The sequence below is a fragment of the Lepidochelys kempii genome, chromosome 3, assembly GCF_965140285.1.
Source record: "Lepidochelys kempii isolate rLepKem1 chromosome 3, rLepKem1.hap1, whole genome shotgun sequence".
In the NCBI taxonomy this organism is placed as follows: Eukaryota; Metazoa; Chordata; order Testudines; family Cheloniidae; genus Lepidochelys; species Lepidochelys kempii.
In genome coordinates this window covers 118,113,707-118,137,746 of record NC_136382.1, presented here as the reverse complement: position 1 = coordinate 118,137,746, position 24,040 = coordinate 118,113,707, and the positions used below count along the sequence as shown (strand labels likewise).

The window sequence follows — 24,040 nt, the reverse complement described above, 5'->3', positions numbered from 1 at the left end:
GCAACTTTTCTTTTTGGGGGGGCAACTGAACAGAGGTGAATTGAGATGGATTCTTGGCATGTGAACATCCAGAATTAGAAACTTTTTTCTTTAGCCGGCACATCTTTCTTGTGATACTTTAGCGCTGATTCCCAAGCGTGTACCATTGTTGGTTTGTTAGAGGGCAGCTAATATCATTATAACGTTTATTTTCACAAGAATCTTTTTTACTCCCTTCTCTTCACCAAAAAGGTGTACAAATCAGGAGGACATAAAATGATGCTAATAGACTAGAAATACGTCTATTTTTTTTTCTTCTGAAAATGTCCTTTCAGTACTAGAACACCTCTTATCTATCTTGACCCAAAGTTCTTTGTATCTTTGCTAAAATGACAAACCTATAAAATTCCACTAAAAATGGCACAGAATTTTGAGGAAAGAAATACATTTCTTAATGGATAACTTGGTCTGCATTAATAGAATGGGATGTACAAAGGTGTTATGCTTTGGATAATTTGCTCTCACAATTTCATTGTTTTTTCCTACGTACATTAACTTTTCCTTCCTCTGTGTGTGTGTACATTGTTGTTGTTGTTTTTTCTTGAAGTGCTATTAAGGTCAGCCACCCACAGATCAAGACATTTTATTTTGCAGCAGAGAATGTGGAGGAAATGAATAGGTAAGTAACAGCAGCTGAACATCTCTATCCTTGCCCACCATCTTAGAACCGTTGCTTTGTTTGCATGTTGGTTCTTTAGTTGTCAAGTAGTAGTTTGTGATTCAAGAGTATTCTTGGACTGCTGTTTTTGTTTTTTCATGCTGATGGAGTGGTTATCTTCCAGGTAAATGTAAGATAAAACACCCTGCTCTAGTGGTGGCTATTTAAAAACATGTCAATTTAATTAAGATATTATGGAGTGGCAATATTTGCTCCATAGTTAAGGTTAAGTTAGGATCCCATTATAAGGCCAATTTTCAATAAGCCTACCAATGTTTCATAAAAATAAATCAATGTTCCTGAAGTTCTCATAAATCAGCAAATCCACAAAGATTAACTCTGACCCTTGAATTTAGGCCTTTAAAATATGATGTGTATTGTGAATTATGAATTGTCTGACAAATTTTAATATATATTATATAATACAAACTGAAATTTCTTATACAACCTTACAGACTAAGTTACGGTACAACAAGGCATACACTAATTTAATATTGGCCTTGATTTTTAAAGCCATAATGAAATTTACTTAACAACTGCAGTTTGCAGAAAATCTTTCTTGAGGATGGAGTGAGACACCCCTACAGAGGGTCAGAGTTAATCTTTGTGGATTTGCTGATTTATGAGAACTTAATTGCTGAGTGTGGTATTAGTACTGATGTTTTCCATGGAAATGTATTATATATAAAAATCACACATGCATAAAACTAGAGTGAGCGGTATCTGCCTTTTTGGTCCCAATCCTGAAACTGTTTACACTTGTGAGTAGTCCACTGAACTCGTTGGGACTATTCATGCGTGTAAAGTTACTCATGTACATAAATGTTAATAGGAGCAGGACATTTGTTTGTAACTCTTACAGGCATCCATCCATTAAACCACTAATGGGTTTATTCAGGAAGTAGTTTGCTTCATTTATTTAGTACATGTGCTAGAAGATAGCAGATAGCCGCATGCATTTACCACGGTGCACTTTACACTCCTACATGATGGTAACCTTTTAAATCTGGACTTTTTTTTTTGACCTATCCATTCTGTTTGAAATACTAAGAATTCTTTTTTACTTTCATTTCTATTAATCTTCATTGAGTAAGGTCAAGGTCCTTAATAAACTGGAGCCAAAATTCATTCTCCATTTTTACAGGAATGACAATCCGTAATCTTTAGTTGTTATGCACATTGATGCTTCATACAGTGATCAGGAGGAGGTGGACCCAATCCTACTCCTACTGAAGTTATTGGCAAATTTCCCAGTGACCTCAATGGGAGCAAGATCAGACACTGTCATCTAATTATTGTATAACTAGTTCCCAGAGGCCCACTAAACCTAGAGATTGGTCTGACGAGGAGGGTGAATGAATTTTTGAGCAGGTAATGTCTTACATACTATAGCACCTTACAGTTCAAAGGATCCAAAAGGTTTATAAATTGAAAAGATACACAAACTATAACCAGGTGTCACTTCATGCACTAAGAAAACACAGCCCTCTAGGGAAGGTGGGAAACGCAGCAGCTGTTAATAGCATGCAGCAATGCTACCTAACTGTTTAGAACAGGAAGTGAAGAATGCTATATAAAACTGGGGGTGTAAGGGGACGTAGAGCATAACTTACATAATTTTAAATTTGGTCAGGAAGCCTGAGTTAAAGGACCTACTCTTACAAAGTATGCCATGGTCTGATAAGAGCATAAGATTGCGTAACTGTGAGGAATAAATAATTTGTTACAGTATCTTAAATAATTAAGTCACTGGTTCAGATACCCATGTATGGAAGCAGTTTAAAAACAGAGGGATTTCTAAATAGCCTTATAAACTGTTCCTTAACCTGTGAGGTGAGGAGTACATATCTCCTTGGGAGGTGCTTGAATGCTCCTCAACTTCCTTTGAAATCAAAGGGAGTAGCAGGTATTCAGCACCCTTTAAGGAAAGTCTGCACTACAGGGGGGCTCACCTTGAGCTGTGCTGCTGTAGCACTGCGGAAGGGGTTATTTCATTGCTGTAGCAAATCCACCTCTGCAAGAGGCAGTGGGTAGGTTGATAGAAGAATTCTTCCATCAACCTAGTGGTGTTTACACTGGATCTTATGTCAGCTTAACTACATTGCAGAGGGCAAGAAATTTTTCAACCTAACTTTTTAGTGTAGACCAGCTCTGAATCCCACAGGAAGTTTAAACTGAGGATGAAAGAAAAAAATACTGGTGGTGATAATAAAAGATAGGAAGATCACTGTATCTGAAGACTGTCAGAGGTGTTGCAGGGTAGAATACAAATATCCCTTAAAATGTGCTTGCTTTTTGTTTATAACATAGGTGGCTAAATAAACTGGGGCTAGCTGTAATTCCTCAGGCATCCAATGGAAAGAATGAAGAAGGTATGTTCACATCACAATTTCTGCATGGAACGATTTCATTTTTTTTACACAGTGAGATTTTTGCTACAATTAATTTCATATCAACGCTGTTCTTTTTAAACTTTCAGTTTGTGGCTCATCAGCTGTTGCATGTTTCACTAGCACCAAAAAGCCAGTTGTGCCCTGAAATATCTGATTTCCATATCAACCAAGGCACAACAATTAACTGTCTGACAACTGTGGAATTTATGATTTAAAAGAGTTCCCTTAATTTATTCATTAATACAGTACTATATGTGTTGATGGTGCTTTAGAGATATAAAATAGCAGGTCCCTGTACCCAAGGAGTTTACAGCCTAAATGGTTCACTCTATTTGTGTTATGAGCATCAAAGAATTCTGATACAATCTTCTCTTTAGGCCGGGGTGGGGAACCTACAGGATGCGGGCCAGATCTGGCCGTTGCTTGATTTCATCTGGCTCGTGGCTAGTCTTGGTGCTCCGGGCCTGAAGCCCCGAGCCTCAGTGCCCCACCCTGTGGGGCTGGAGCTGTGAGCACTGGCTTTCCCTGCTGCGGGTGGGAAGCCCTGAGGCTCCATGCCCCCCTGTGGGGATGTATGTGGCCCGTGATTGATTTTTTTATGTGGGTCAATGGCCTGTGCATAGGCACTGAGTTTCTGATTTGTGGGGGTGCTCCCCCCAGCTCTGCCCAGGCCCTGTTCCCACTCCACCCCTTCCCCCAAGACTCCACCCCTGCCCTGCTTCTTTCCACCCCCGCTCCGCCTCTTCCCACCCCTTCCCTGCCCAGTTCCTCCCCTTCCCCCAAGCGCTCTGCCTTTGCTCCTCTCCTCCCTCCCAGAGCCTGCTGATGCCATGAAACAGCTGATCAGCAGAAGGCAGTAGGCCCTGGGAAGGAGGGGGTGGTGCTGATCGGTGGGTCCCACCAGCGGGCAAGAGGTGCTGGGGGGAGGGGGAGGTTCTCGTAGGGGGAGGCTTCGCACCCACCATTTTTTTTCCCGTGGGTGCTCCAGCACCGGAACACCCAGGAGTTGGTGCCTATGGGCCCATGATAGAAAAAAGGTTAACCCCGCCCTGCTTTAGGCCCTCTGCCACGTTTGTGAATGGGGCATAGCTCATACATAGGACTCATTCATACAGTGCTAGTGTTAACTTTGCTGAGCTAGTTCAGTGCCATATGGAGTGGTATTACAAGCTATTTGTGCTGATAGAAATCACTGGTGATGATAACTTGAGGTGCCTGGAGAATCAGGATGCCTCACTGTCTCCTTTGTTTTGACTGGGATACAGTGCATTTCCCCTTCCTTCTCTTTAAGAGAAACCTCTATTCACTGGTCCACTGGCTTTCTCCAGAAACTTGCCATTTGTGGATACGTTCCCTAGTGCCTTTTCATCCCCTCACCCAGGTGTTAGAGCAGAGTGGTTTGGGGCAAGTGGAGGGCACGTTGCTATACTGAATCTTAGGTAGCAGGGAACCCAGTCTATAATTTTACCAGAGGAGGAAAGGGGTCCAGCTTTGGCTTGAGCTGTTTAGACAAGCAGCAAAATGGCTGATTGAAAGATGATGACAATAATTTGACTGGCAACCTCTCAGTATTATGGAAACAAACAGGAGCTTAAAAATGAAAGTTCCAGGAAGTACAGTATGCTGGTTGTGTTTGGAGAAATAGCTGAAGCAAGAGAAGAGTTAGGAAAATAAGAAGCAATTAAAATTAGGAAAGTCAACTGATCTTAATGGGAACTATGTAAGCAGACGAGAGAGCTCCTGTCCTGAGAAACTCTACCCAGCTGACCTCTGCAGCAGGTGACCAAGTTACCAGCACTTCATCATCAGAACAAACTTAACATCGTCAAGTATTGCCCAAACTTTTTAAAGCTGACACCCCGCACCGCTGTTTTCAGGAAAATGCACCCCTCCCCATCTCCTGATCTGTACTCCTGATGTGTGTGTGTGTGTGGTTAAAGGCTTATCCATCTTCTTGCCATTAGCTAGGTGTGCACACCTCACATTTTGGGAAAATGCTGACATAGCCTAAGGACATGCTGCAGTTTCCAGTATTGTAAGTCTTTCCTGAGTGTCACACATCATAACTATTCAAAGAGCTCTTAGATCCCCACTCTTGGATTCCTCCTTTTTAGGGGGGAGACTGAGGGGAATGGTTCCTGTGTATTTAGTCCCTCCTTCAATCAGTTTCCAATATCAGAAACCAGATATAGATTTTACTTTTCCTGTGTCATGTGTGTGAATAAAAGAAAAACCGCAGAAAGAATATTTTATTTATTAATCAATAGTTCCTTTGATTTCTTAAATGTTTCTACTGGCATAAAATTTCAATCTGTTATTCTAAATATGATTTTAAAATATGTAGCTGGCCAAAGTTTGCAGTAAACAAAACCGTAGCTATGTTATAAAATAATCCTCTAGTTCTGCCAATAATAAAATGAGAACATGTGCAAAACTACACAAAACCTGGCAAATCCCCTGGATGTCATTTCATCAACATCTTTGTGACATCTTTCCTTTGCTTAAAGTCTTCACGTCAGAGCTTTTTGCTGACAGGTGAATTATTAGAACCAAAAAAGTGACCCACACAGTTTTCCATAGATAAAAGAAGGGGAAAAAAAGTACAGCCAATAATTTATCTGAAAGATAATTGATTGTTACCAAATGGTGATGCTGCACACTTGTATGATGCCATGAAATCCAAGAACCACAAAACGCTTCATGAACATAAAAATAGAAACCTCACAAACTCCCTGTAAGCGATGTCAAAGATAGTAAGGTGGTCTTGCTACTGCTGTTTAGCAGCACATAGTAATATTGTGCAACAGCTTAGAAGAGGAAGTGCAGAATACTGGTTCCAATTGAAACCACAGGGACAGTCAGTACCTCAGTCTGCCAGCACCCACTGATGTTGTCGTCATTACACTTTGCTTAACTGATTCTTGCTGACCACACAATGTCTCAGTTCAGAGCAGATGTCCAGGTACAGGGTATGTGTGTACTCTGTCGCACATGGTATGTGGTACGGGAAAGCATTTAAACAGACTGAAGTCTCTCAGATAAACACTTGCTCCAAGTTTGAATCTGCAGTGCTGGTGGCTGCTGCTGAGGGATTTAATCCAGTGGAAGCAGTGTTTTTCAGTGACTACAGCAGGGCCCTGGAAGTTAGGACCAACAGCATGCTGATTTCGTTTGTCACCTTCTTTGCCATTTTAAGCTCTGTGTCTCAATTTCTCGGTCCGGAAAAGAGTATAACTGGATTAGAACCTATACCATGTTTGTGAATGCTTTGTTTGTTTCATCTAGTTTTAAAAAAACCCCTCCCAAGTGGCAGCAGTGAATACTTCCACTAACTCCCCTACTATTTTCCTTTTTATTCATTTTGTTGTCCCTCTGCTGAGCAGTAGCAGATGTTGGGGCCTTTCAGGTCTTTGTCACTGGAGTTAAAAATAGTGAGGTGGAATCTGAGTGTATTCTTAGTGCAACTTGTTTGTTTGACCCTATGTACATCAATCCTAGAATGAAGATGGTCACAAACAGTATGCAGGCAATCACCCTCTTCCAGGAATCTTGGCCAAAACACCAATGCCTCCTTCTCCGGGAGCAACTCTGCCCCAGGAATTGACACGAGATAGAGAGACTAAGCAAGGGAACAAACTTTCCTACTGCTTGCCACAGCTTCCCCAAAATTGCAAAACCAACAACACAGCATTTCTGCAGACTGAAAACTGCTCACGTGCCAAGAAAAGGAACTGGTAAAATTGTCTATGGCAGTGCCATCTGATGACTCCTGCCATAACGATAACATTGGAATAAAAATACATTTCAAAACAAGTTGCCATAAAATACCAATGAAGAGATACTGCTGTAGGAGACATTAAGACCATGGGTTTTGGCCTTCAGACCAAAATACATAGGACTGGAAGGGACCTCCTGGGTCATTGAGTGCAGTTCCCTGCAATCGGCGGCAACTCCATCATACAATTGAATATAATCATATAATGATCTTCAGCTGCTGAGCAGCTAAAAGGAATAAATGGGTGTCTATTTATTTTTTGTTTCATTTTACTCTTTTTTCCTAGAATGCTATAGTGAGAGTGAACATGAAGATCCAGAAATAGCAGGAGAGACTCCACCCCCTCCTTACACAGAACAGCCACCTCCTCCTCATTTGGTATGTATTACAGTAATTAGCTTGTTTCCAGTTGCTAAACCGCTGGCACAAATGTCATCACACCCTCTTCAAAAGGTGCACATCTGACTAATAATTTACAATAAGGGCTGTAAGCATTTATTTAATCTGCCTGTGAAATATGGATGCTCTTATTTTGCTGCACCCTTCCCCTCCATCCTTTCCTTTCCTCCTTCCTGGTGACAGTTCACACTAATATGTCATCCTTCTCCATGATAGTGCACTGAGAATTGAACACATGGACGAAATGATTAATCTGCACGAAGAGCTAAACCAAAAGTTATCATTTTAGAATGAAAGTTGGAGGGCACTACCCTGCCCTCATTTAAATCCCTCCCAAAGAGTCTCTTCTGTGATACTGAAAAGAATCTAGCTCATAGTCACCCAGCATATCGATTTTTATCTACTTATCTCATGAGTAAGCTTCTCATTAGCTTGAAATGAGGGGGTTTGGTGTTGAGAGAGGGACCTAAAACCGTTGGAACTCGAGTGTGTGTGTTTGTGAGTGAGTGTGTGTGTGTGTGTGTTATACTTAGAAAATAAAAACCAGCAGGATCTTATTCAGGGGATAAGGCAATATGCCATGTTTATTGTGAATACAAGTTCTGCAAGGTTGTTGTTATAGTTACCAGCCTAGAAGCTGCTCGTGCCAAGTCACTGGCCAGGCAGCCTGGACACGAGGATGGAGCAGGGCCTTGTCAGATGCGCATCCAATGCCCCTGGAAGTTGGTTGCAGAACCAGACCCAAAGACCCCAGTCTTTAGGATCTGTTTTTATAGGGATTCATTCTCATACAAGTCTATGGAGTTTTCTTCATCATGCTGTTCTCACATTTGAAGTGAAAATCAATCACGCAGATGGCACAGCAATGATGACTTGTTATCTTGTTTTTCGATTCTTTGGCCCCCCTCTGTCCTTGGGGTGGTTGTGGGTGGATTCCGGTGTGCCCTCAGGGTTATCAGTCTATTTCACCCAGTGCATTTTTCAGCCAAACGGTCCTGGGTAGTTGTTTTTTTTATTTTAAGGCTGGCACCTTAACCTTTTATTGTTTATTTAAACATGCATTTACAATTACATTTTATTTTACTTAACATATTTTTTATTACATTTACATTTTATTGCCTATTTATTTTTTACCATGACTATTTTAAAATCATTGGGCATGACAGACTTTAATAAGCCCATTCATACCACTTGTTACATATGAAAATAGAACAATCAAGATAAGAATGCAAGAGTGGGGGTTAACAAATTTTATTTCTGAATTTTGGAAAACAGAGTTGTAACAACAGCTGTCCTTAATGGTTATTTTATTACTTTAGAACAGATTTCTGTTTCAGGATGTTCTCCTACAATTAACACAGACCTTGTAAACTGAAAGGCATGTTTCAATTAGCACAAACTCAGCAGACTGAGAGACCTATTTCTTTCTAATGGGGTCAGGCAAAATTTGGGGTCTGTTCTGGAATTATTCATTTTTACATTTTTCCATAACATAAATGTATTAATTATTACTTTAATTCAGTGTGTGTGTGTGTGTGTGAGAGAGAGAGAGAGAGAGAGAGAGAGAGAGAATGGAGGGAGGAGGATGTCATGTGACAATGATAAAAAATCACTTTCTTCTAACATTGAACAGGGAAACGATAAGAAAAAGGGAAAAAGTGCTATTGCTAAAGCTAGGCTGGTTGTCTCTTTCTTTCTGTTTCCCCATAGAGCTTCTGTCTAGAATATTCCCCAGTTCCCTTCTGCCTGGATTCTGATATAGATTAAAGTAAACAGCTCCTGGGTGAGGGGAACGGAACATAAAAATAAAAATCAGACAAATCAACACCTGCCGTGAGTTACTTATCATCTTCCTTGCACGTTGCAGCACATTGCCCCACCCCCTCCTTTCTCTTTCTCTTTAGACTCTTTCAGGGTATCTCTACACTGCAGTGGAAAACTTGTGGCTGGCCCAGGCCAGCTGACTTGGGCTTGCAGGGCTCAGGGTCAGGGTCTGTTTAATGGCCAGTGTCAACGTTTGGGCTCGGGCTGGAACCTGAGCCCAAACGTTGACACTGCAACTCATGGCAGGTGTTGATTTGTCTGATTTTTTGTTTTTATGTTCCCTTCCCCTCACCCAGGAGCCATTTACTTTAATCTATAACAGAAGCCAGGCAGAAGGGAATATTCTAGACAGTAGGTCTAGCTATACATTTTTATCTACTTATCTCATGTGTAAGGAGGGGGTTCAGATGGAGAGGGACCTACAACCTTTGCAGCTGAAGTGAATGTGTGTGTGTGTGTGTGTGTGTCTTACATTATGTCTTAATTTGTGTTAGGAAAGTGCCTAGCGTGTTCTGGGCACTAGTGCAAACTAAATAATCCACCCCAGGCCAGGAATAAATGAAAGTTGTTAACATCAAAAAGGAGTGCAGTGACATGAAATAAACTGGTCTTATTTCCAGTTCCTAGTAAACAGGTGTCCACATCACAATAAACATGAGCGTGGTTGGTACTAAGAGGCTCCCATATTGATTTTTCCTAAGCAAAAAGTAAAATACTAAATACCCCCTCACCTATAGAGGTGGTTCTTCCTGAATACGTTGAGGCACATGGGTTAGTCAGTGAAGCTTGCACTGTAGTTGTGAGTACTGTTCTGTGGATAAAAAGAGAATCTGTCTGCAGGAATGTCCGTCTGGCACCCTGCACCAGAGCTAAATTTGCGTTTATAAAGTTAGGATTATGTGTCACACGCTCACTTATTTCCCCTTCTGTTTCAGTCAGATAAATTAATCTGCACTTCCTCTCCTAAAACCGTTGTCTAATGTTAAACACTGTCAAACAACCCACCTGGCACTCCTGGAACATATATTGTTCACTGGTATATAAAATTCAAGATTCTTTATTTCCTGCACTAACTGAAAGTTAAATGTGGTCTAGAGGCTATAAATAGCAGAGAGAATGAAAACCTTAAAGACTCTGCTCAAAGATTTATTCTGGGTCAAAGGCTAGTAGTGAATAAAGTATCTTGAATTTTATACTGCAGTGAATGATTGTCTTAAGAGTGCCAGCATAAAAGCAAATGGGTTGTTACAATACTTTGTAGCTGCCCTTCCCTTATGTTGATCTTGAGTTTTTAATTGAATATCTCTGCATTTCTCCATAAGTGGGTTTAATCAGGTACTATTTTTAATATTCTCTTTCTGGCATGCCAGAAGCTTGCCACTCCATTACTGCAAAGGCCATCACTGGGTGTCTCCTTCCCATATGTTCTTCTGTTGTATGTAAAATCCACTGCATCAGGAGTAAGGCTGGCTTTAGGATTTCAGCAAGGCAGAGGAGTGGGAGGGGTGCAAGCAAGATGGATGTTGTGAGGACTCACATTTCCTTGATCTCTCCCCTCATCAAGCTCCTCTTTCCTTTCTTCCACCCACTTCCCCCTTTAGCTTTCATCTCTCCACCCCCACATCACCTTTCTGATGGAAACAAGCCTATTATCCACTAAGCAACCGAGTCTTTTTTTAGAACTGGTCAGTAGGCAGTGCACTGATTGGCATTGGTCGGTCCTACCCACAGCTTTCTTCAACTGCTAGTCACAGCTAGCAGAGCGCACTCAGACACCAGCAGACCTGATTCAATGTCATACCAAAGTCCTCCTTGGCCAAAATTTCATAAATCGCCAGAGGCAGCTGTTGGAGCAGCAGGGCCACTGGACAAATGAACAGCATGTCTCATATTGGGGTAATGTTTGAAATGGAGCAGTTGGTTTTGGGAAGGTATGTGAAGTGATGCTTTTGACGTGTGCCTTCAATATAGAATTTTTGTGCTATAAATCCCTGAAGTTTGCCAGACTTTGGATGCTTTTGTATGAAAAATCTGCTCTTTGGGACACACCCAAGGTTGGAATCCATACCCTAGTTGCATACTTTCTAATTTTTATTAGAAGTAACATTTATCTTAGGAACACAAACCCATGTCAAAAGTGATACACTTGGGAGCCTAAATCTTTCTGACTTTCAATGACACTTAGGCCCCTAAGTGTCTATGTCACTTTTGAAAATGGGATTTATGCTCCTGAGGGTATGTCTACACAAGAGCTGGAAGGTGTAAATTCGATTGAGCCAGTGCGCTAGGAATTAGCAGGAGGAGCTAGCCACCCTGATTCTGAGCCCATCCAAGGCCATAGGTACATTCTTGGTCAGAGCTAGCGCAGGTATGTCTTCTCAAGCCGGACTATATACTTCAAGCTTTCGAGTCACTTAGGCTCTCTTGAAAACTGTGGCTTCTCAGGCAGGAAGGTCCCAATCCACTTGAGGCTTTAAAGGTCAAAATCAGCATCTTAAACTCTCTCCAGACACTAATAGGCAGCCAGTTCAGTTCATGGTGTCTGTTAGGGTAGTGAGGATTGAGCTGTACTCCCAATGTAAAGTTTCAGCTGCTTCTTTGTAGTCCTCTAACCCAAAATCAGTTTGATAGTTTAAAAACAAAACATGAATGGTCATAAGTCTACTATGTAGAGTAGTGTCCCTGGGTATTTGTGAAAAAAAATATTAAAAACAAGTCCTTTTGGACATTTGTAGGACAAAAACTGTTGCTGCCCATGTGTGTTAGGTTTTCCCGCATGTGAGTGTATTTATTGCTCCCAAACAGCAGCTACCTTGAGATAATAGATTGCAGAGGTCCCAAGAGGACAGTTAAGGGGTTTCATGTCAGTAATTTCTCTCTAAAAGAGGCCCTAAAGACTCATTGATCTCTAGTGGGATCCTTAGGATTGCCTTGGTCAAACATCTGCTTTTAAAAATGTCTCTAAAATGAAGATTTACTAGTATATGGAAGATTGCAATAGCTCCAAAGCAACCACTATGGTAAGTTAGGTAAATACTGGATATCTTTAAAATAAATAAATAGAGAGAGAGAGAGCTGGAAGAGTTTTTCGTCTGTCTCCCCCTCATCCTTTTTCTCTGTAATACAAAATGAAAAGAAAAAGAGTCCTTCATACAGATGCAAAGTTTACATATCATTAAGGCTTTTCTTTTACATATGTAAATTCCAATTTTTTCTTTCCTGATTTTTGAGCATTTAAAATCAGAACATTAACATCACATTGGCATTCATTTTTATGTTTTACTTGTACTGCTTTGGGGTACAAATACTTGGCCAGTGTCTCTCCTTGACTTAAATTATAGGGAAGAGGAACCCTCCTGATTTGCTTATTGTCAGCTTTATTTCTTGGGATACCATGAGGAACTTCTGATTCTAGCAGATGAAATTTATGACTGTGTAAATAATTTAAATTCTGTAAGCAGCTGGGTTAGGCTCAAGAGCTCTGAAAAAAATGTTTTTAATATAGTTACCAGAATGCAGTCAGTGCTACAAGCAGGGTCCCAGGATTAGAGCTGGATGAAATTTTTTGGATGAATTGTTTCTGTTAAAACAAAAAGAGAAAATATTTTGGAAATGTCAAAATAAATCCTTTTGTCATTATCAGAACGGAGCATTTCAGTGTTGGGGCTAGATTCAGAAAGGGATTTACTCACCATTCACAAAATTGTAGCTAGTGGAGTTGTCAGCGCCCTCATCATGCCCTATAGTTATGCCCTCATGTGAGAAATGGGAGAACCAGGTTCAAACCCCTACTCTGCAGCTGGCACTGGACCCTGGGCATCAATCTTCCCAGATGAGTATCTGAACCACTAGTGTCATTCCTGTTCTCTTTCTCTGGCCCAATGAATATTTTATACAAAGTGGAACAGTAGAGATGGAGAGAGACCAACTCCAGAATAACCTAGTGGTTAAGTCGCTCACCTGGGAGAGAGAAGGTCTGAGTTTCAAATATCTGCTCCAGAGAGGGGATTTCAACCTGGATCCCCCATCTCTGGGAAGTGCCCTAGCTACCAGGCTACTGGATATAAGGGCACTGCCAGGGACGACCTGTGCCTGCCAATAGTGGGGGGACAGAGGAAGGGCAGCCAGTGTCAGCAGAGTTATTGAGCATGCTCAGTACAACCCAAGGTGCAAATGAGGGGGCACGTAGCCCCCCATACATCACCTCTGCCCCCCCCACTCCAGTTTTGTGAATCTAGTCCTTCATTTTCTTCTATTGAAAATACCCAAACAAAACATTTTGTTTGACACGAAATAATTTTTTTTCCACCTTTTTTGATTCACTGAGAATTCTGAAAAATTTCAGTTTCTATTCCACCCAAACTGAGATTTTTTTTTCAATTTTTCAGACCAGCCAGTGACTGAAAAATCAATTACTCACATAGCTCTAGCCAGGATTTTTTTTTTTTTAATCAACTCTCCTTGTCTGCTGCAAAAGATTAGTGATTACACCCCAGGAAGAAACTATGCTTCATTTCCCTCCCACCAACTTTAAAAGGAAATCGTGAATCGCAAAAGCTGGTACAGCATAATATAAAATGTTGTATTTGGTTTTTAGATACGCTGTTAATCTATGGATCATTAGTGTACTGTTAATAGGTATAATAGACTGGCCCTTTATCTAAGGATAGGAGTATGTATTATGTTTGTCATGCCTAGCCAGCAGGTTTCCCTAGCAACCCACCTTCAACATTTTCCCGTGCTCCCAGTTTTTATGTTCTCTCTTCTGATCATTACAGATATCTCGCCTATTTTAGGAACACAGTGGGACATAGTTTGCTCCCCAGAGGAGCGCCCCCTGCTTGCCATCACATAGATTAGCTCCCTCATCAGGCGCACCCTCTCCTGGTAGTGCCTCTCCTGGCCTTGTCTCCACTTGTAGACCCACCCTAGTCCAGGAACTGCAGCATCCTTTGTATGACCTAGCCCTCCGGCTGCATCACTATCCGTGTTTTTCCCCTTCTGGGAGGGGAAGTATCTCCCAGTTCTATAGTCCAGCCACTTCCCCAGTGATGAGTGGGGAGGATCTAGGCCCACCCACTATTCTGGGTCCTGGCCCAGGGACCCTATAGACAGGGACCCTATTCCTGCTGCCTCACCTTAACTGCTCCGGCAATATTGCTTCAATTCCCTGAGCCACTTGCCCACAGTCCCAGCAACTTCTTCACCTCTTCTCAGGGCCTACAGCTAGCACGACCCGACAGCCAGCCAGGAGCTCCCTCTGGCTCCCCCGGTCCCTGACAGCAGCTTTTCTGCTCAAAGTGCTACCTTCCTGCAGTCCACTAAGAACACAGTCCTCTCTCCTTAGGGTCCCTGTGGCAACTGCATGTCTCAGGCCCTGCATCTCCCTTTATGTAAGCCCGCTGGGCCCTGATTGGCTGCTCCCTGTGCAGCCTCCCTAGGCTGCTTTTAACCCTATCCTTTCTGGTGTGGGGTGAACACCCCCTTCCCACATAAGAATTGCCATACTGGCTCAGTGCTGTGACCCATGGCGTCTCTGACAGTGGTCAGTACCAAATGCTTCAGAGAAAGGTGAAAGAACTCCACAGTTGGAAGATGTGGGATAATATGCTTCCGTAAAGGTCTCATCCTAATCCTGAATAGTTTGAGATTGATTTAAACCCTGAAACGTGGTTTTGCCTCCCTTCCCATACTCTTTTTATTTTTCACATCAACTGTTTGAATGCAAGGTGCTGTTGTTATCTATATAAATGTTCAGTCCCTCTTTGAGTCTTGCTAATCTCTTAGTGCCACAGTCTAACTGTGTTGTCTGTAGAAAAATATTTCCTTTTATCAGTTTTGAATTTGCCATCTTTTTACTTTCATTAACTGCCCCTTTGCTCATGTGTCAAGAGAGAGGGAGAACAAAAAGCTTCCAATTTACCTTCTCTATACCTTTCATTACTCCATCTATTATATTCATTACTCCCTTCTTATTCACAGTCTTTACAATCTCACTTCATATTAGACTTTTTCCATGCTCCTAATTATTCTGGTCGCTCTTCTCTGAACCCCAGCTAGTTCTGCAATATCCTTTTTGAGATGGGGTGAGCAGTATGGCATACAGTGTCCTAGATGAGACCACACTACTGACTTACATAATATTTTCTGTAAGCTTTCTCCATCCCATTTTCCGTACATTCTAACACTGTTTGGTTTGATGACTATAGCTTCATGTTGATGAAATATGTTTTCATTGATCTGTCCATGGTGATGCTCACGTTCCTTTCCTGAGTTGATTAAGTAAAATTAAAGCCCTGTTAGGTGTATGAGTAGTACAAGTTTTTCCTTCCAATGTACATTACTTTGCATTTATCAACATTCACTTTCATCCTCTGTCATGTTGCCCATTCACCTATCATAGTGAAGTGCCTTTGAAATTCCTCTGTCTTCTCTGGGTGTGGCTAACCTATATAACTTTGTCCTCTGCAAATTTTGCTACCTCACTGCCTTTTCCGCCCTTTCCTTTTTTAGTTCATTAATAAATATATTAAACACCACCATACCTAATACAGAATCTGAAGGCACCCTGCTGTTGTCCTTTTCTCATGACGGAAATTGACCATTTATTCTTGCTCCTTGTTTTCTGTCTTCGGCAGTTTTTGTCATAACAATATTTTGCATTTCACCCTTGACTTCTTACTTTCTTAAATAGCATCTTGTGAAGGACCTTGCCTGTTGTACCTCAGGCCTAGTATACAATGGGGTTTTGATCTGATTTTAGCCATTGGTGGCCAGCTATGAGTGTAGTTGCACTAGTGCAACTGCCTAGTATAGACAAGGTCTGAGACACGTGTAGGACAGACACCTGTAGTCACCAGAACACAGATCATTAAAGCTGGGACAACTAAAATCTATTGAAGTTTGAGGTACCAAGAAGACCAAATCCAAAATATAAGCATTCCACTGATAGAGTTTTCCCCTGTTTGAAACTGGGGTAAGTCTCACTAGTGCAAATAGTGGATGTGCATGTCTACACTGGAGTTTGCACCATTGCTGCACTCCTAATGACTGGCAACCAATGGCTTTAAGCAGAGCGGGTCCCTGGTATAGACAAGGCCTTAGCTGATATCTGAAAGCCATATGCTCACATTTTCAAAAGAGAATGTGCACTCGATGGTGTGTGAAAGTGTGTATGGGGAGAAGTTGTTGATTTGTGACCATGCACTTCTTTTCATACTTTGAAAATGTGGGAAACTTTCAGCAAAACTATATATATAGCTATCTCCTATTCCATGGGCCATTATAATAAGATAACTATTTCCCCCCCCCCCCCCCCCGCAATTTGTTCCGGAAAACAGGCTCAGCAGCAGCCCTTGTTGATCTCGCCTCTATCAAGTGAAGCATCCTGTTCTCTCTCCTCCCTGGAAAGCACCATGAAGTCACAAGGTTCCTCATCTTCCTTGATAGCCAAAATGGCTCATCCAGAGAGACAGTCTTGGCTTGACATAGTTAACACGGAAGAGGTTGATCAGCCTTTATCCTTCTGTGTCCAGATTCATGATGATGATCATCCAACGGCAGACTGTAGTGAAATGGCAGAAAGCCAGCTTCTCAGATCTAATAATGGATCTCAGAACTCTTTATTAAGTGAAGACACAACTTCATCAGACAGCAGCAGGGATCGCCTAACTGTGCCAGAAGATTTGATAGGAGCAAGGACACTATCCAAAGGTGAGCATGTTGGAGAGGCATCTCTCTGCAGGACTATACAACATGAATTCTGCATTTTCCTCTCTTCTTTTTAATTTTTCTCTGAATAACTTGCCAGTGGAGTGTGATTGATGAGAGAATGTCTGTACAGTGCATTGAGTATATAAAGTGCTGTCACGGCTGGGTAGTTAGCAGCCAGATCTAGTGGTCAGAGCTAGAGTCCACCATCACGAGACAGGAGTCAAGAGTCAGGCCAGGTCAGGATACTGGGAGATCAGAAGAAGGAGACAAACCTGAGATCAGAACCACAAGTCAGATGCCAGGAGTCAAGCTGAGTTGGGATGCCAGAAAGTCAAGCTGGAGGAGTGGGAGTGGGAAGCACACAGCCCAGAGCAGGGTGGATCTCAGTTCAGACAGCTTTCTGTTCCTGCTGCTGGCTTAGGTTAGGCCACCAATAGGACCTCAAGGGTGGAACCTCAAACAGGGGCTGGGCTTCATGAGTCCTGGGTAAACAGTTGTCAGCAGGCTGCCAAGGGGTGTGTTGGAGCGTGGTTGCTCCTGTGAACCCTGTGGGCCAACGTTCAAGGCCTGTGGGTTATGACATCATCCCCTCTCCTAGGGATGCCCTCTGGGTGACATGGGTCCAAGTTTCTCAGAGTGGCTCCTATGAAAGACCTGAACCAGGACAGGAATGTGAATGTTCTCAGCTGGCTCTCAAGTGCACTCCTCTGGGCTGTAACCTTCCCAGTCAATCAGGTACCACAATTTACACTGCTTGACTTTGGAATCAAGGACTTTGTGAACAATATATTCCTCCTGATCTTGTACTTGTACTGGTAGGAGTGGTGACGGGAGTCTATGGGGAAATGCGTTCTCAGTGTAGGGTTTTATGAGTGAGACATAGAATACAAGGTGGACTCAAGGGACTGGGGGAGTTGGAGCTCAAAGATGACCTGTTTGATTTGCCACCAAATCTGGTATGGGCCAAGGAACCTGTGGTCTAGTTTCTGAGAAGGTCTGTTTCTCTCTCTATAGAAATTCATATCTTCTGTCCTACAGAGTAGGTAGAGCCTTATTGCTTATGCTGGTCTATATGCCTTTTGTAGTCCTACTTCTCCTCTTCTTGGGTGTTATGGATGTGTTATACTAGGTCCGAGGCCAATGAAAGGGAATGAGGATGTTGATAGTTGTGGGTGAAATCAGGGGTGGGACCCACAGTTGACAAAGAAGGGGCTGTGGCCTCTGGTTGCATGGTCTGCATTATTATACAAGAACTCAGCATATGGTGATCATGTAGACCAGTCATCCGGGTGATGGTTGGTGTAGCATCATAGGTATTGTTCTAGGATCTGGTTGATTCTTTCCATTTGGCCATTTGACTGAGGATGGTAGACAGAGGACAGGTGCACATTGACCCCTAATAGATGTAGGGCCTAGTGCCAGAAGCAGGCAGTGAACTGGGGCCCCTGGTCAGAGGTGACATGATCTGGGAGGCCATGAAGATAGACTGCATTGTTTAGCCAGAGCTGGGTGGTTTAACCCTGCAAAGGGTAAATCAAAGCAGGAATTGAAGTGGGACATTTTGGAAAAGCAATCCACCATTGTCAGAATGGTCATGAAACCACTGGATTCTGATAGTTCTACCACAAAGTCCAAGGAAATGGCCTTCCATGGCTGAGATGGGGTGTCCAGAGGTCGGAGGAGACCATAGGCTTTCTGGCATGGGATCATGGTGCAGGCACATGTCTGGCAGTAAGCAATAAAGGTCCCTATTGTGGGGTGCATACAGGGCCACCAGAAGTACCAGATGTTAATTGTTTTACGTCACCCCAAGTGTCCTTTCTGGGTGGAGTCTTGGCATAGTTGAAGAACAGCCACGCTTGAAAGTCCAGGGGGATCATAAATGTGGTCCCTGAGAAACGTGATCCCCTCTTGGGTGTCATGTGTTTCTCAGTCAGTAATGGCCATCTCATCTGGTGGAACTCCAGAGACAGAGGAAGAGCGGATGAGCATCAGCAGGTCCTGGCAGTGGGTCACGTGAATGTGAGCTGGTTCTGGACTAGGGCCTTGTGGGTTAGAGCTATATCTTTTGGGACAAGGTGTCAGTCTTGCTGTTTCTAGTTCCAGGGAGGTAGGTCAAGGTAAAGTTGAATTGAGAAAAGAATAGGGCCCACTGGAGTTGTTGTTCATTTATGGCCTTGGCCCTGCGCTGTATTCGAGGTTCTTGAGCTCAGTAAATACATGGACTGGATGATGGATCCCTTCCAAGTAGTGACACCACTGTTCAAAGGCAGTGTTAATGCCAAGAGCTCTATGTTCAAGATCCCATAGTTTCACTCAGGTGGGGTAAACTTCCTTAAATAGTAGGTGATGGGGTGCAATATTTGCTTGGTTCCATGCCTCTGGGAGAGGACTGCCCCAATCGCTCAGAGGTTGCTATTCAAATCCTTTTAGCTGTACCTTTTTTGCTTAGTATATACTACTGTGATATAATAAGTTGTTTTGACAATTACTTGTATTACTAAGATTTAGCATATACAGTATAATTGTAGCCATGTCGGTGCCAAGGTATTAGAGAGACAAAATGGGTGGGATAATATCTTTTATTGGACCAGCTTGTCCCTTTCACCAACAGAAGTTGGTCCAATAAAAGAAATTACCTCACCCACCTTGTCTCTAAGATTTAGCATGATAATGAATAGGCACAAGAATATATAAAAAACTAGGAATACAATTTTTCAGAATCAAATCTTACTAAGATAACACGATACCAACCACTAAAAACGATGAAGAAAATCTGTGAATGTTTTGGTATAATTGTCTTGTGAAGTTATAAAGGTCCCATTGGTACACTGGTTTAAAACGGCTGAACATATTTTGGAGAAAAGTAATGTTTCCTCCTCCCCCATTGTCTAGCTGGCAGCTGTCAAAAAGGCAGAGTGCTTGCAAACTGATCCCTGGCTATTGAAGGTCTGTGATGGAACTCCAGAAATAGATAACTTCAACAGCATAGTCACTATGGAAACTGAATAACCATGTTTGCTTGTGTGCATCATAACCCACTACCGAGTAATCCAATTACATACTGTACACGTCTTTCTCTCCTTTATTTGGTTGGGAGTGGGGGTGGAGGGGAGGGTGAGGGTGAGGGTGGAGAGTGAAAGCTTTTTATTGTAGCAGATGGGGGGGGGTGAAGTCTCAGTGGCAGATAAATTTCATGGTGTTTCAGCTGTGAGATTTGAGAAAATCAGGGATTCAGCTTGAGATGAGCATATTGGAAAGAATATAATGCTGGTTCTGAGGCTCATCAAGCAGGACATTCCCACTCCAGTTAGCTAATAGTGATGTGTCTGAACCCTGTGAAGTACATTAGCAAAGCCCAGGCAAGCCAGATGTAAAAATACTCTATTCAGAGCAAGCAACAACAGAACAAAAGGACTGTTTTAATCAGTGAAACAAATATACCATGGCTTGAAGATTTGTTAATGCAACCAGTATTGGTTCTTCCCTGTACTTGTACTGCACTCTCTTAGGCCTGGTCTACAATCGGGGGGGCGGGATCTATCTAAGTTAGTCAACTTCAGCTACGTGAATAATGTAGCTGAAGTCAACGTACTTAGATCTACTTAACACGGTGTCTTCACTGTGGTAAGTCGACTGCTGATGCTCCCCCGTCGATTCCGCCTGTGCCTCTTGCTCCAGTGGAAGGGAGAGCGCTCGCCGGTCGATTTATCGCATCTTCACTAGATGTGATAAATCGACCTCTGCTGGATCAATCGCTCCGGAGGTAAGTGTAGACGTGCCCCTACATACCGCTCTGCCTCTGAGATAGGATGTAAGGGGCAAGGTCCCAGCTTATATTGCAGCTCCTTGAAGGCCCAATACTTCTATTGCCTAATGGCCTGAACCATTGTAACCAGAACAATTATACAGTTGATTAATACTCTGGCTTTGACACATTCAGCTCCATGCACATGCCTCCCTCTTCACTCTTGAGGGGAGAGAAATAACCTATCACACAATCTGCTTTGAGGCCCTTTGGCAAAGGGAAGTACCAGAATGGAATTTCTAACATGGTGGCATGTAGGACCTAGGTGAAAGGTTGCCAGAACTGATGAATTCTTTGGTTATCAACAACTGGGGAAAAAGGATCTACATAGGGAAAATCCTGACCTACGGGGAGGGAGGAGTATCTCTGACTTTGTAGGAAGGGGCTGTGCAGGAAAGAAGGGGGCCTGGTGGGAAAAGGGTTCCATAACCCAAAATGAGACTTTCCAAGCCCAACATCAGGTTAGTTGCATATACACAGCTTGTTTGTCTTCAGCTGAGTTTAGCCTGATGTTTTGCCATTTGCTATGAGGATTATGTGCACCATTGATGACTATATATGTGAAGAAAAAAAAAACTGGGACAAAAATAGATTTAAACAGTTATTTTAAACCTCGGAGAATGTTCAACCCTAAACAAGGAATTTTGTGTTACTGATATACTGGCAAGACCAAATGAAACGCAGCAACCCCAGTTTTAAACAAAAATGTTCTGCTGCAAAGAAAACCAACTGTATAATAATGAGCTGATAAGAGTAGGAACAAGCAACAGTAAATTTATGAAATACAATCCCAGCTACACCAGCAGAGTCCCTACCCTACTATGTGATGCACCTTCGGAGACCGAATTCAGTAGACCCAAAACCACGCAGTGGGTCATAGGGAAATATCATGTTTAAGAAGTAACGTTGTATGGACACAGGAAGACGGAAATGAAACAAACCCATTCTCACTTTTTAAAATGGCTATGTCCTTACGAGAAGCAAAGGATTCCGTTAAATGTTCAGACTCGAGTTATTATTCAGACTGAAATGCTGAACACTTTGAGACTTGCACAGCGCTTTTAAATAGCAGTAGTAGTATTAAATCCACTGCGCTGTATTTTGAGGAAGGTTCAGATATTGTAGAAATGAGTGTGATACAAAACCCTAGATAAGAGAGAAGACAGAGGGGACTATTTTCTGTAGAGAGAAGTAACAGGTTTCTCACTCTGAAATAGTAGGTTGATTCCATTATCTGCTTTTTATAGAAATTAATATTGCAGGATTGTTGCCTGTTGCACATAAGACAAAGGAATCAAAACTCCATCTGGCATAAAGAAACAGAGAAGTAAACACCAGTCAGTTAAGAATATAAACAAGTATCTGACTACGTGCTCTGTATCCAGGAATTTCTCTTACCTCCTCCCTGGCAGCAAGCTACACTCAATAGCCAATCCCTATAATTTTTATTTATTTTGGCAACTGTTGGAACAAATTGCCTGATTATGACCACCACCACAAATAATAACAACAAAGAAAGAAAGGAAGCAGAAGATATTGAAATATTACTACAAGAGAATGGGAACATTTATTTATATTTATATAGGTTTCTTCTACAACAGCAATAACATCCTTCTTCCTGAGGATTTACGAACAGCTGAGGTCAATGGCCTAAAGCTTAAGGCAAGAAATTCTTCCAGCGAATGATTCTCATGATGGTTCTTCTGTTGTTTCATTTTAGACAGTAACATTTGATGATCTGTCACATGCTTATACTTAGAGATGGTGCAAAACTGGAGCCTGTTCTCCAATCTCCTTGAACTTTGGCAGGGGTGGCTCTGTGGGAAGGAATTTGTTAATGAGATCTGGATCTGAACAATTCCTGGTTTTCAGAGTTGACATTCTCTTCCCTTGGTTTAACCCAGCTCTGCTAATAATGCCATGGACCAGATTCAATAGTATGCCTTGACCCCCATTTCCTGCTCTGACAGTATAAAGGGGTCAGATTCTGGCTGTAGCTGAGTAACAGAGTTCTCTTGGTGCAGTTCTGCTTCAGGAGAGAATCTGGCGCTGCATGTGGAAGGTAGCCCTGTAAGTGGATGCGGCTAACCTGAGCTTTATTTTGATGATAATTCTGATTGATGTAGAAAAGGATCAAAGTTTTAAAGTGAAAATTTACCTATACATTTTTCAGAACTTTGCAAATGAGCTTTCAACGGTGCAGCTCCTAGTCAGGTCTCAGTTCTTTAAAAATTGATTCAGTTCTGAACCCAAAGTACAAGCTGGGTAAATGGCCTGGTATTTAATGTTTGTAATGACATGTCCTTCCTGATTCTTCTGTCTCTCCCTTTTACAGAATTGAGTTTTGCAGCTCTGCATTCACTGGGACTAGTATGTTTAACCTATGCTCTCTTAAGTCAATTATTTCCCAGTTTCTTTTGTCTGAGGCTTTGAGGGAGCTGTAATTAACTTCCCAGGGACATCATCAAAATCTTGAAACAGAACTTTTTTTTAAAAAAAATGAACAATAAGATTTTAAGTCTCCCTGGTTTCCTCTTAACCACAGGTTCTATGTTCTTCCATTACCATAGAAAACAGACAGTGGAATCCCACAGTCATAACTGGGAAAGGAGACGAGATGAGAGAGAGAGAAAGGGAGCCATAAGATGGAAGCGCAGAGTTCACTCTCTTTTTTTTGTTTTTGTTTTTAAATTTTTCCCTCTGATCTCTTTTCTCTTCTGTGAACCTTGACACCAACATATTTGGTACAGTCAGAAGTTGGGGCATTGTGATAGCCACAAACAGGGCCAGATTAACTCTTTTATGGGCCTGAGGCTATTAGATTTTGTGGGGCCCCTGTCCGAGGGGATGTGGGCTCTGGGAAGGAGTTTGGGTGCAGGAGGGGGTGTGGGCTCTAGGCTGGGGCAGAGGGTGGGGGTTCAGGAGGGGGCCAGAGGGTCGCCCCTTACCTTAGGAGGCTCCCGAAAGTGATCGGCACACCCTTCTGGCAGCAGCTCCTAGGAAGGGGGCTCAGGAGGTCTCCGCAGAGTGCCGCTGCCCTCAGGCACTGCCCCCATAGCTCCCATTGGCCGCAGTTCCCAGCCAATGGGAGCTGTGGAATCGGTGCTTGTGGCAGAGGCAGTGGGTAGAGACCCGCCCCCAGGGGCCTCAGGAGCATGCCGGCCGCTTCCGGGAGCGGTGTGGAGCGAGGGAGGGCAGGAAGCCTGCCTTAGCCCTGCTGCGGGCTTATGGGCAATTGTCTCCTTTACCCCCCCCTCCATTCCCAAGGTGTTCATAATTCTGAGGTTCTATTGTACATCATCAGAACAAACCCCATTTGGCTGATCAGCCAACCCTGGGGGAAGGCCCTGAAAGGATAAACTTTTACATGGGTGTGACAATATAGACGACCTATTGTTTTTTCACGCAGACATGTGAGACTGAGTGATGTG

The 24,040-nt window shown here is 42.6% G+C and overlaps 1 protein-coding gene across 1 annotated transcript in view; it reads left to right on the top strand.

Moving 5' to 3' along the window:
- Positions 1 to 24,040, top strand: part of IPCEF1 (interaction protein for cytohesin exchange factors 1) — an 81,487-nt gene that overhangs the window by 43,167 nt on the left and 14,280 nt on the right. The window contains exons 7-10 of the mRNA XM_073337710.2: positions 587 to 658; positions 3,008 to 3,069; positions 7,152 to 7,243; positions 16,429 to 16,801. Of these exons, the coding sequence (XP_073193811.2) occupies positions 587 to 658; positions 3,008 to 3,069; positions 7,152 to 7,243; positions 16,429 to 16,801 (599 nt within the window). The remainder of the gene's footprint in view (positions 1 to 586; positions 659 to 3,007; positions 3,070 to 7,151; positions 7,244 to 16,428; positions 16,802 to 24,040) is intronic.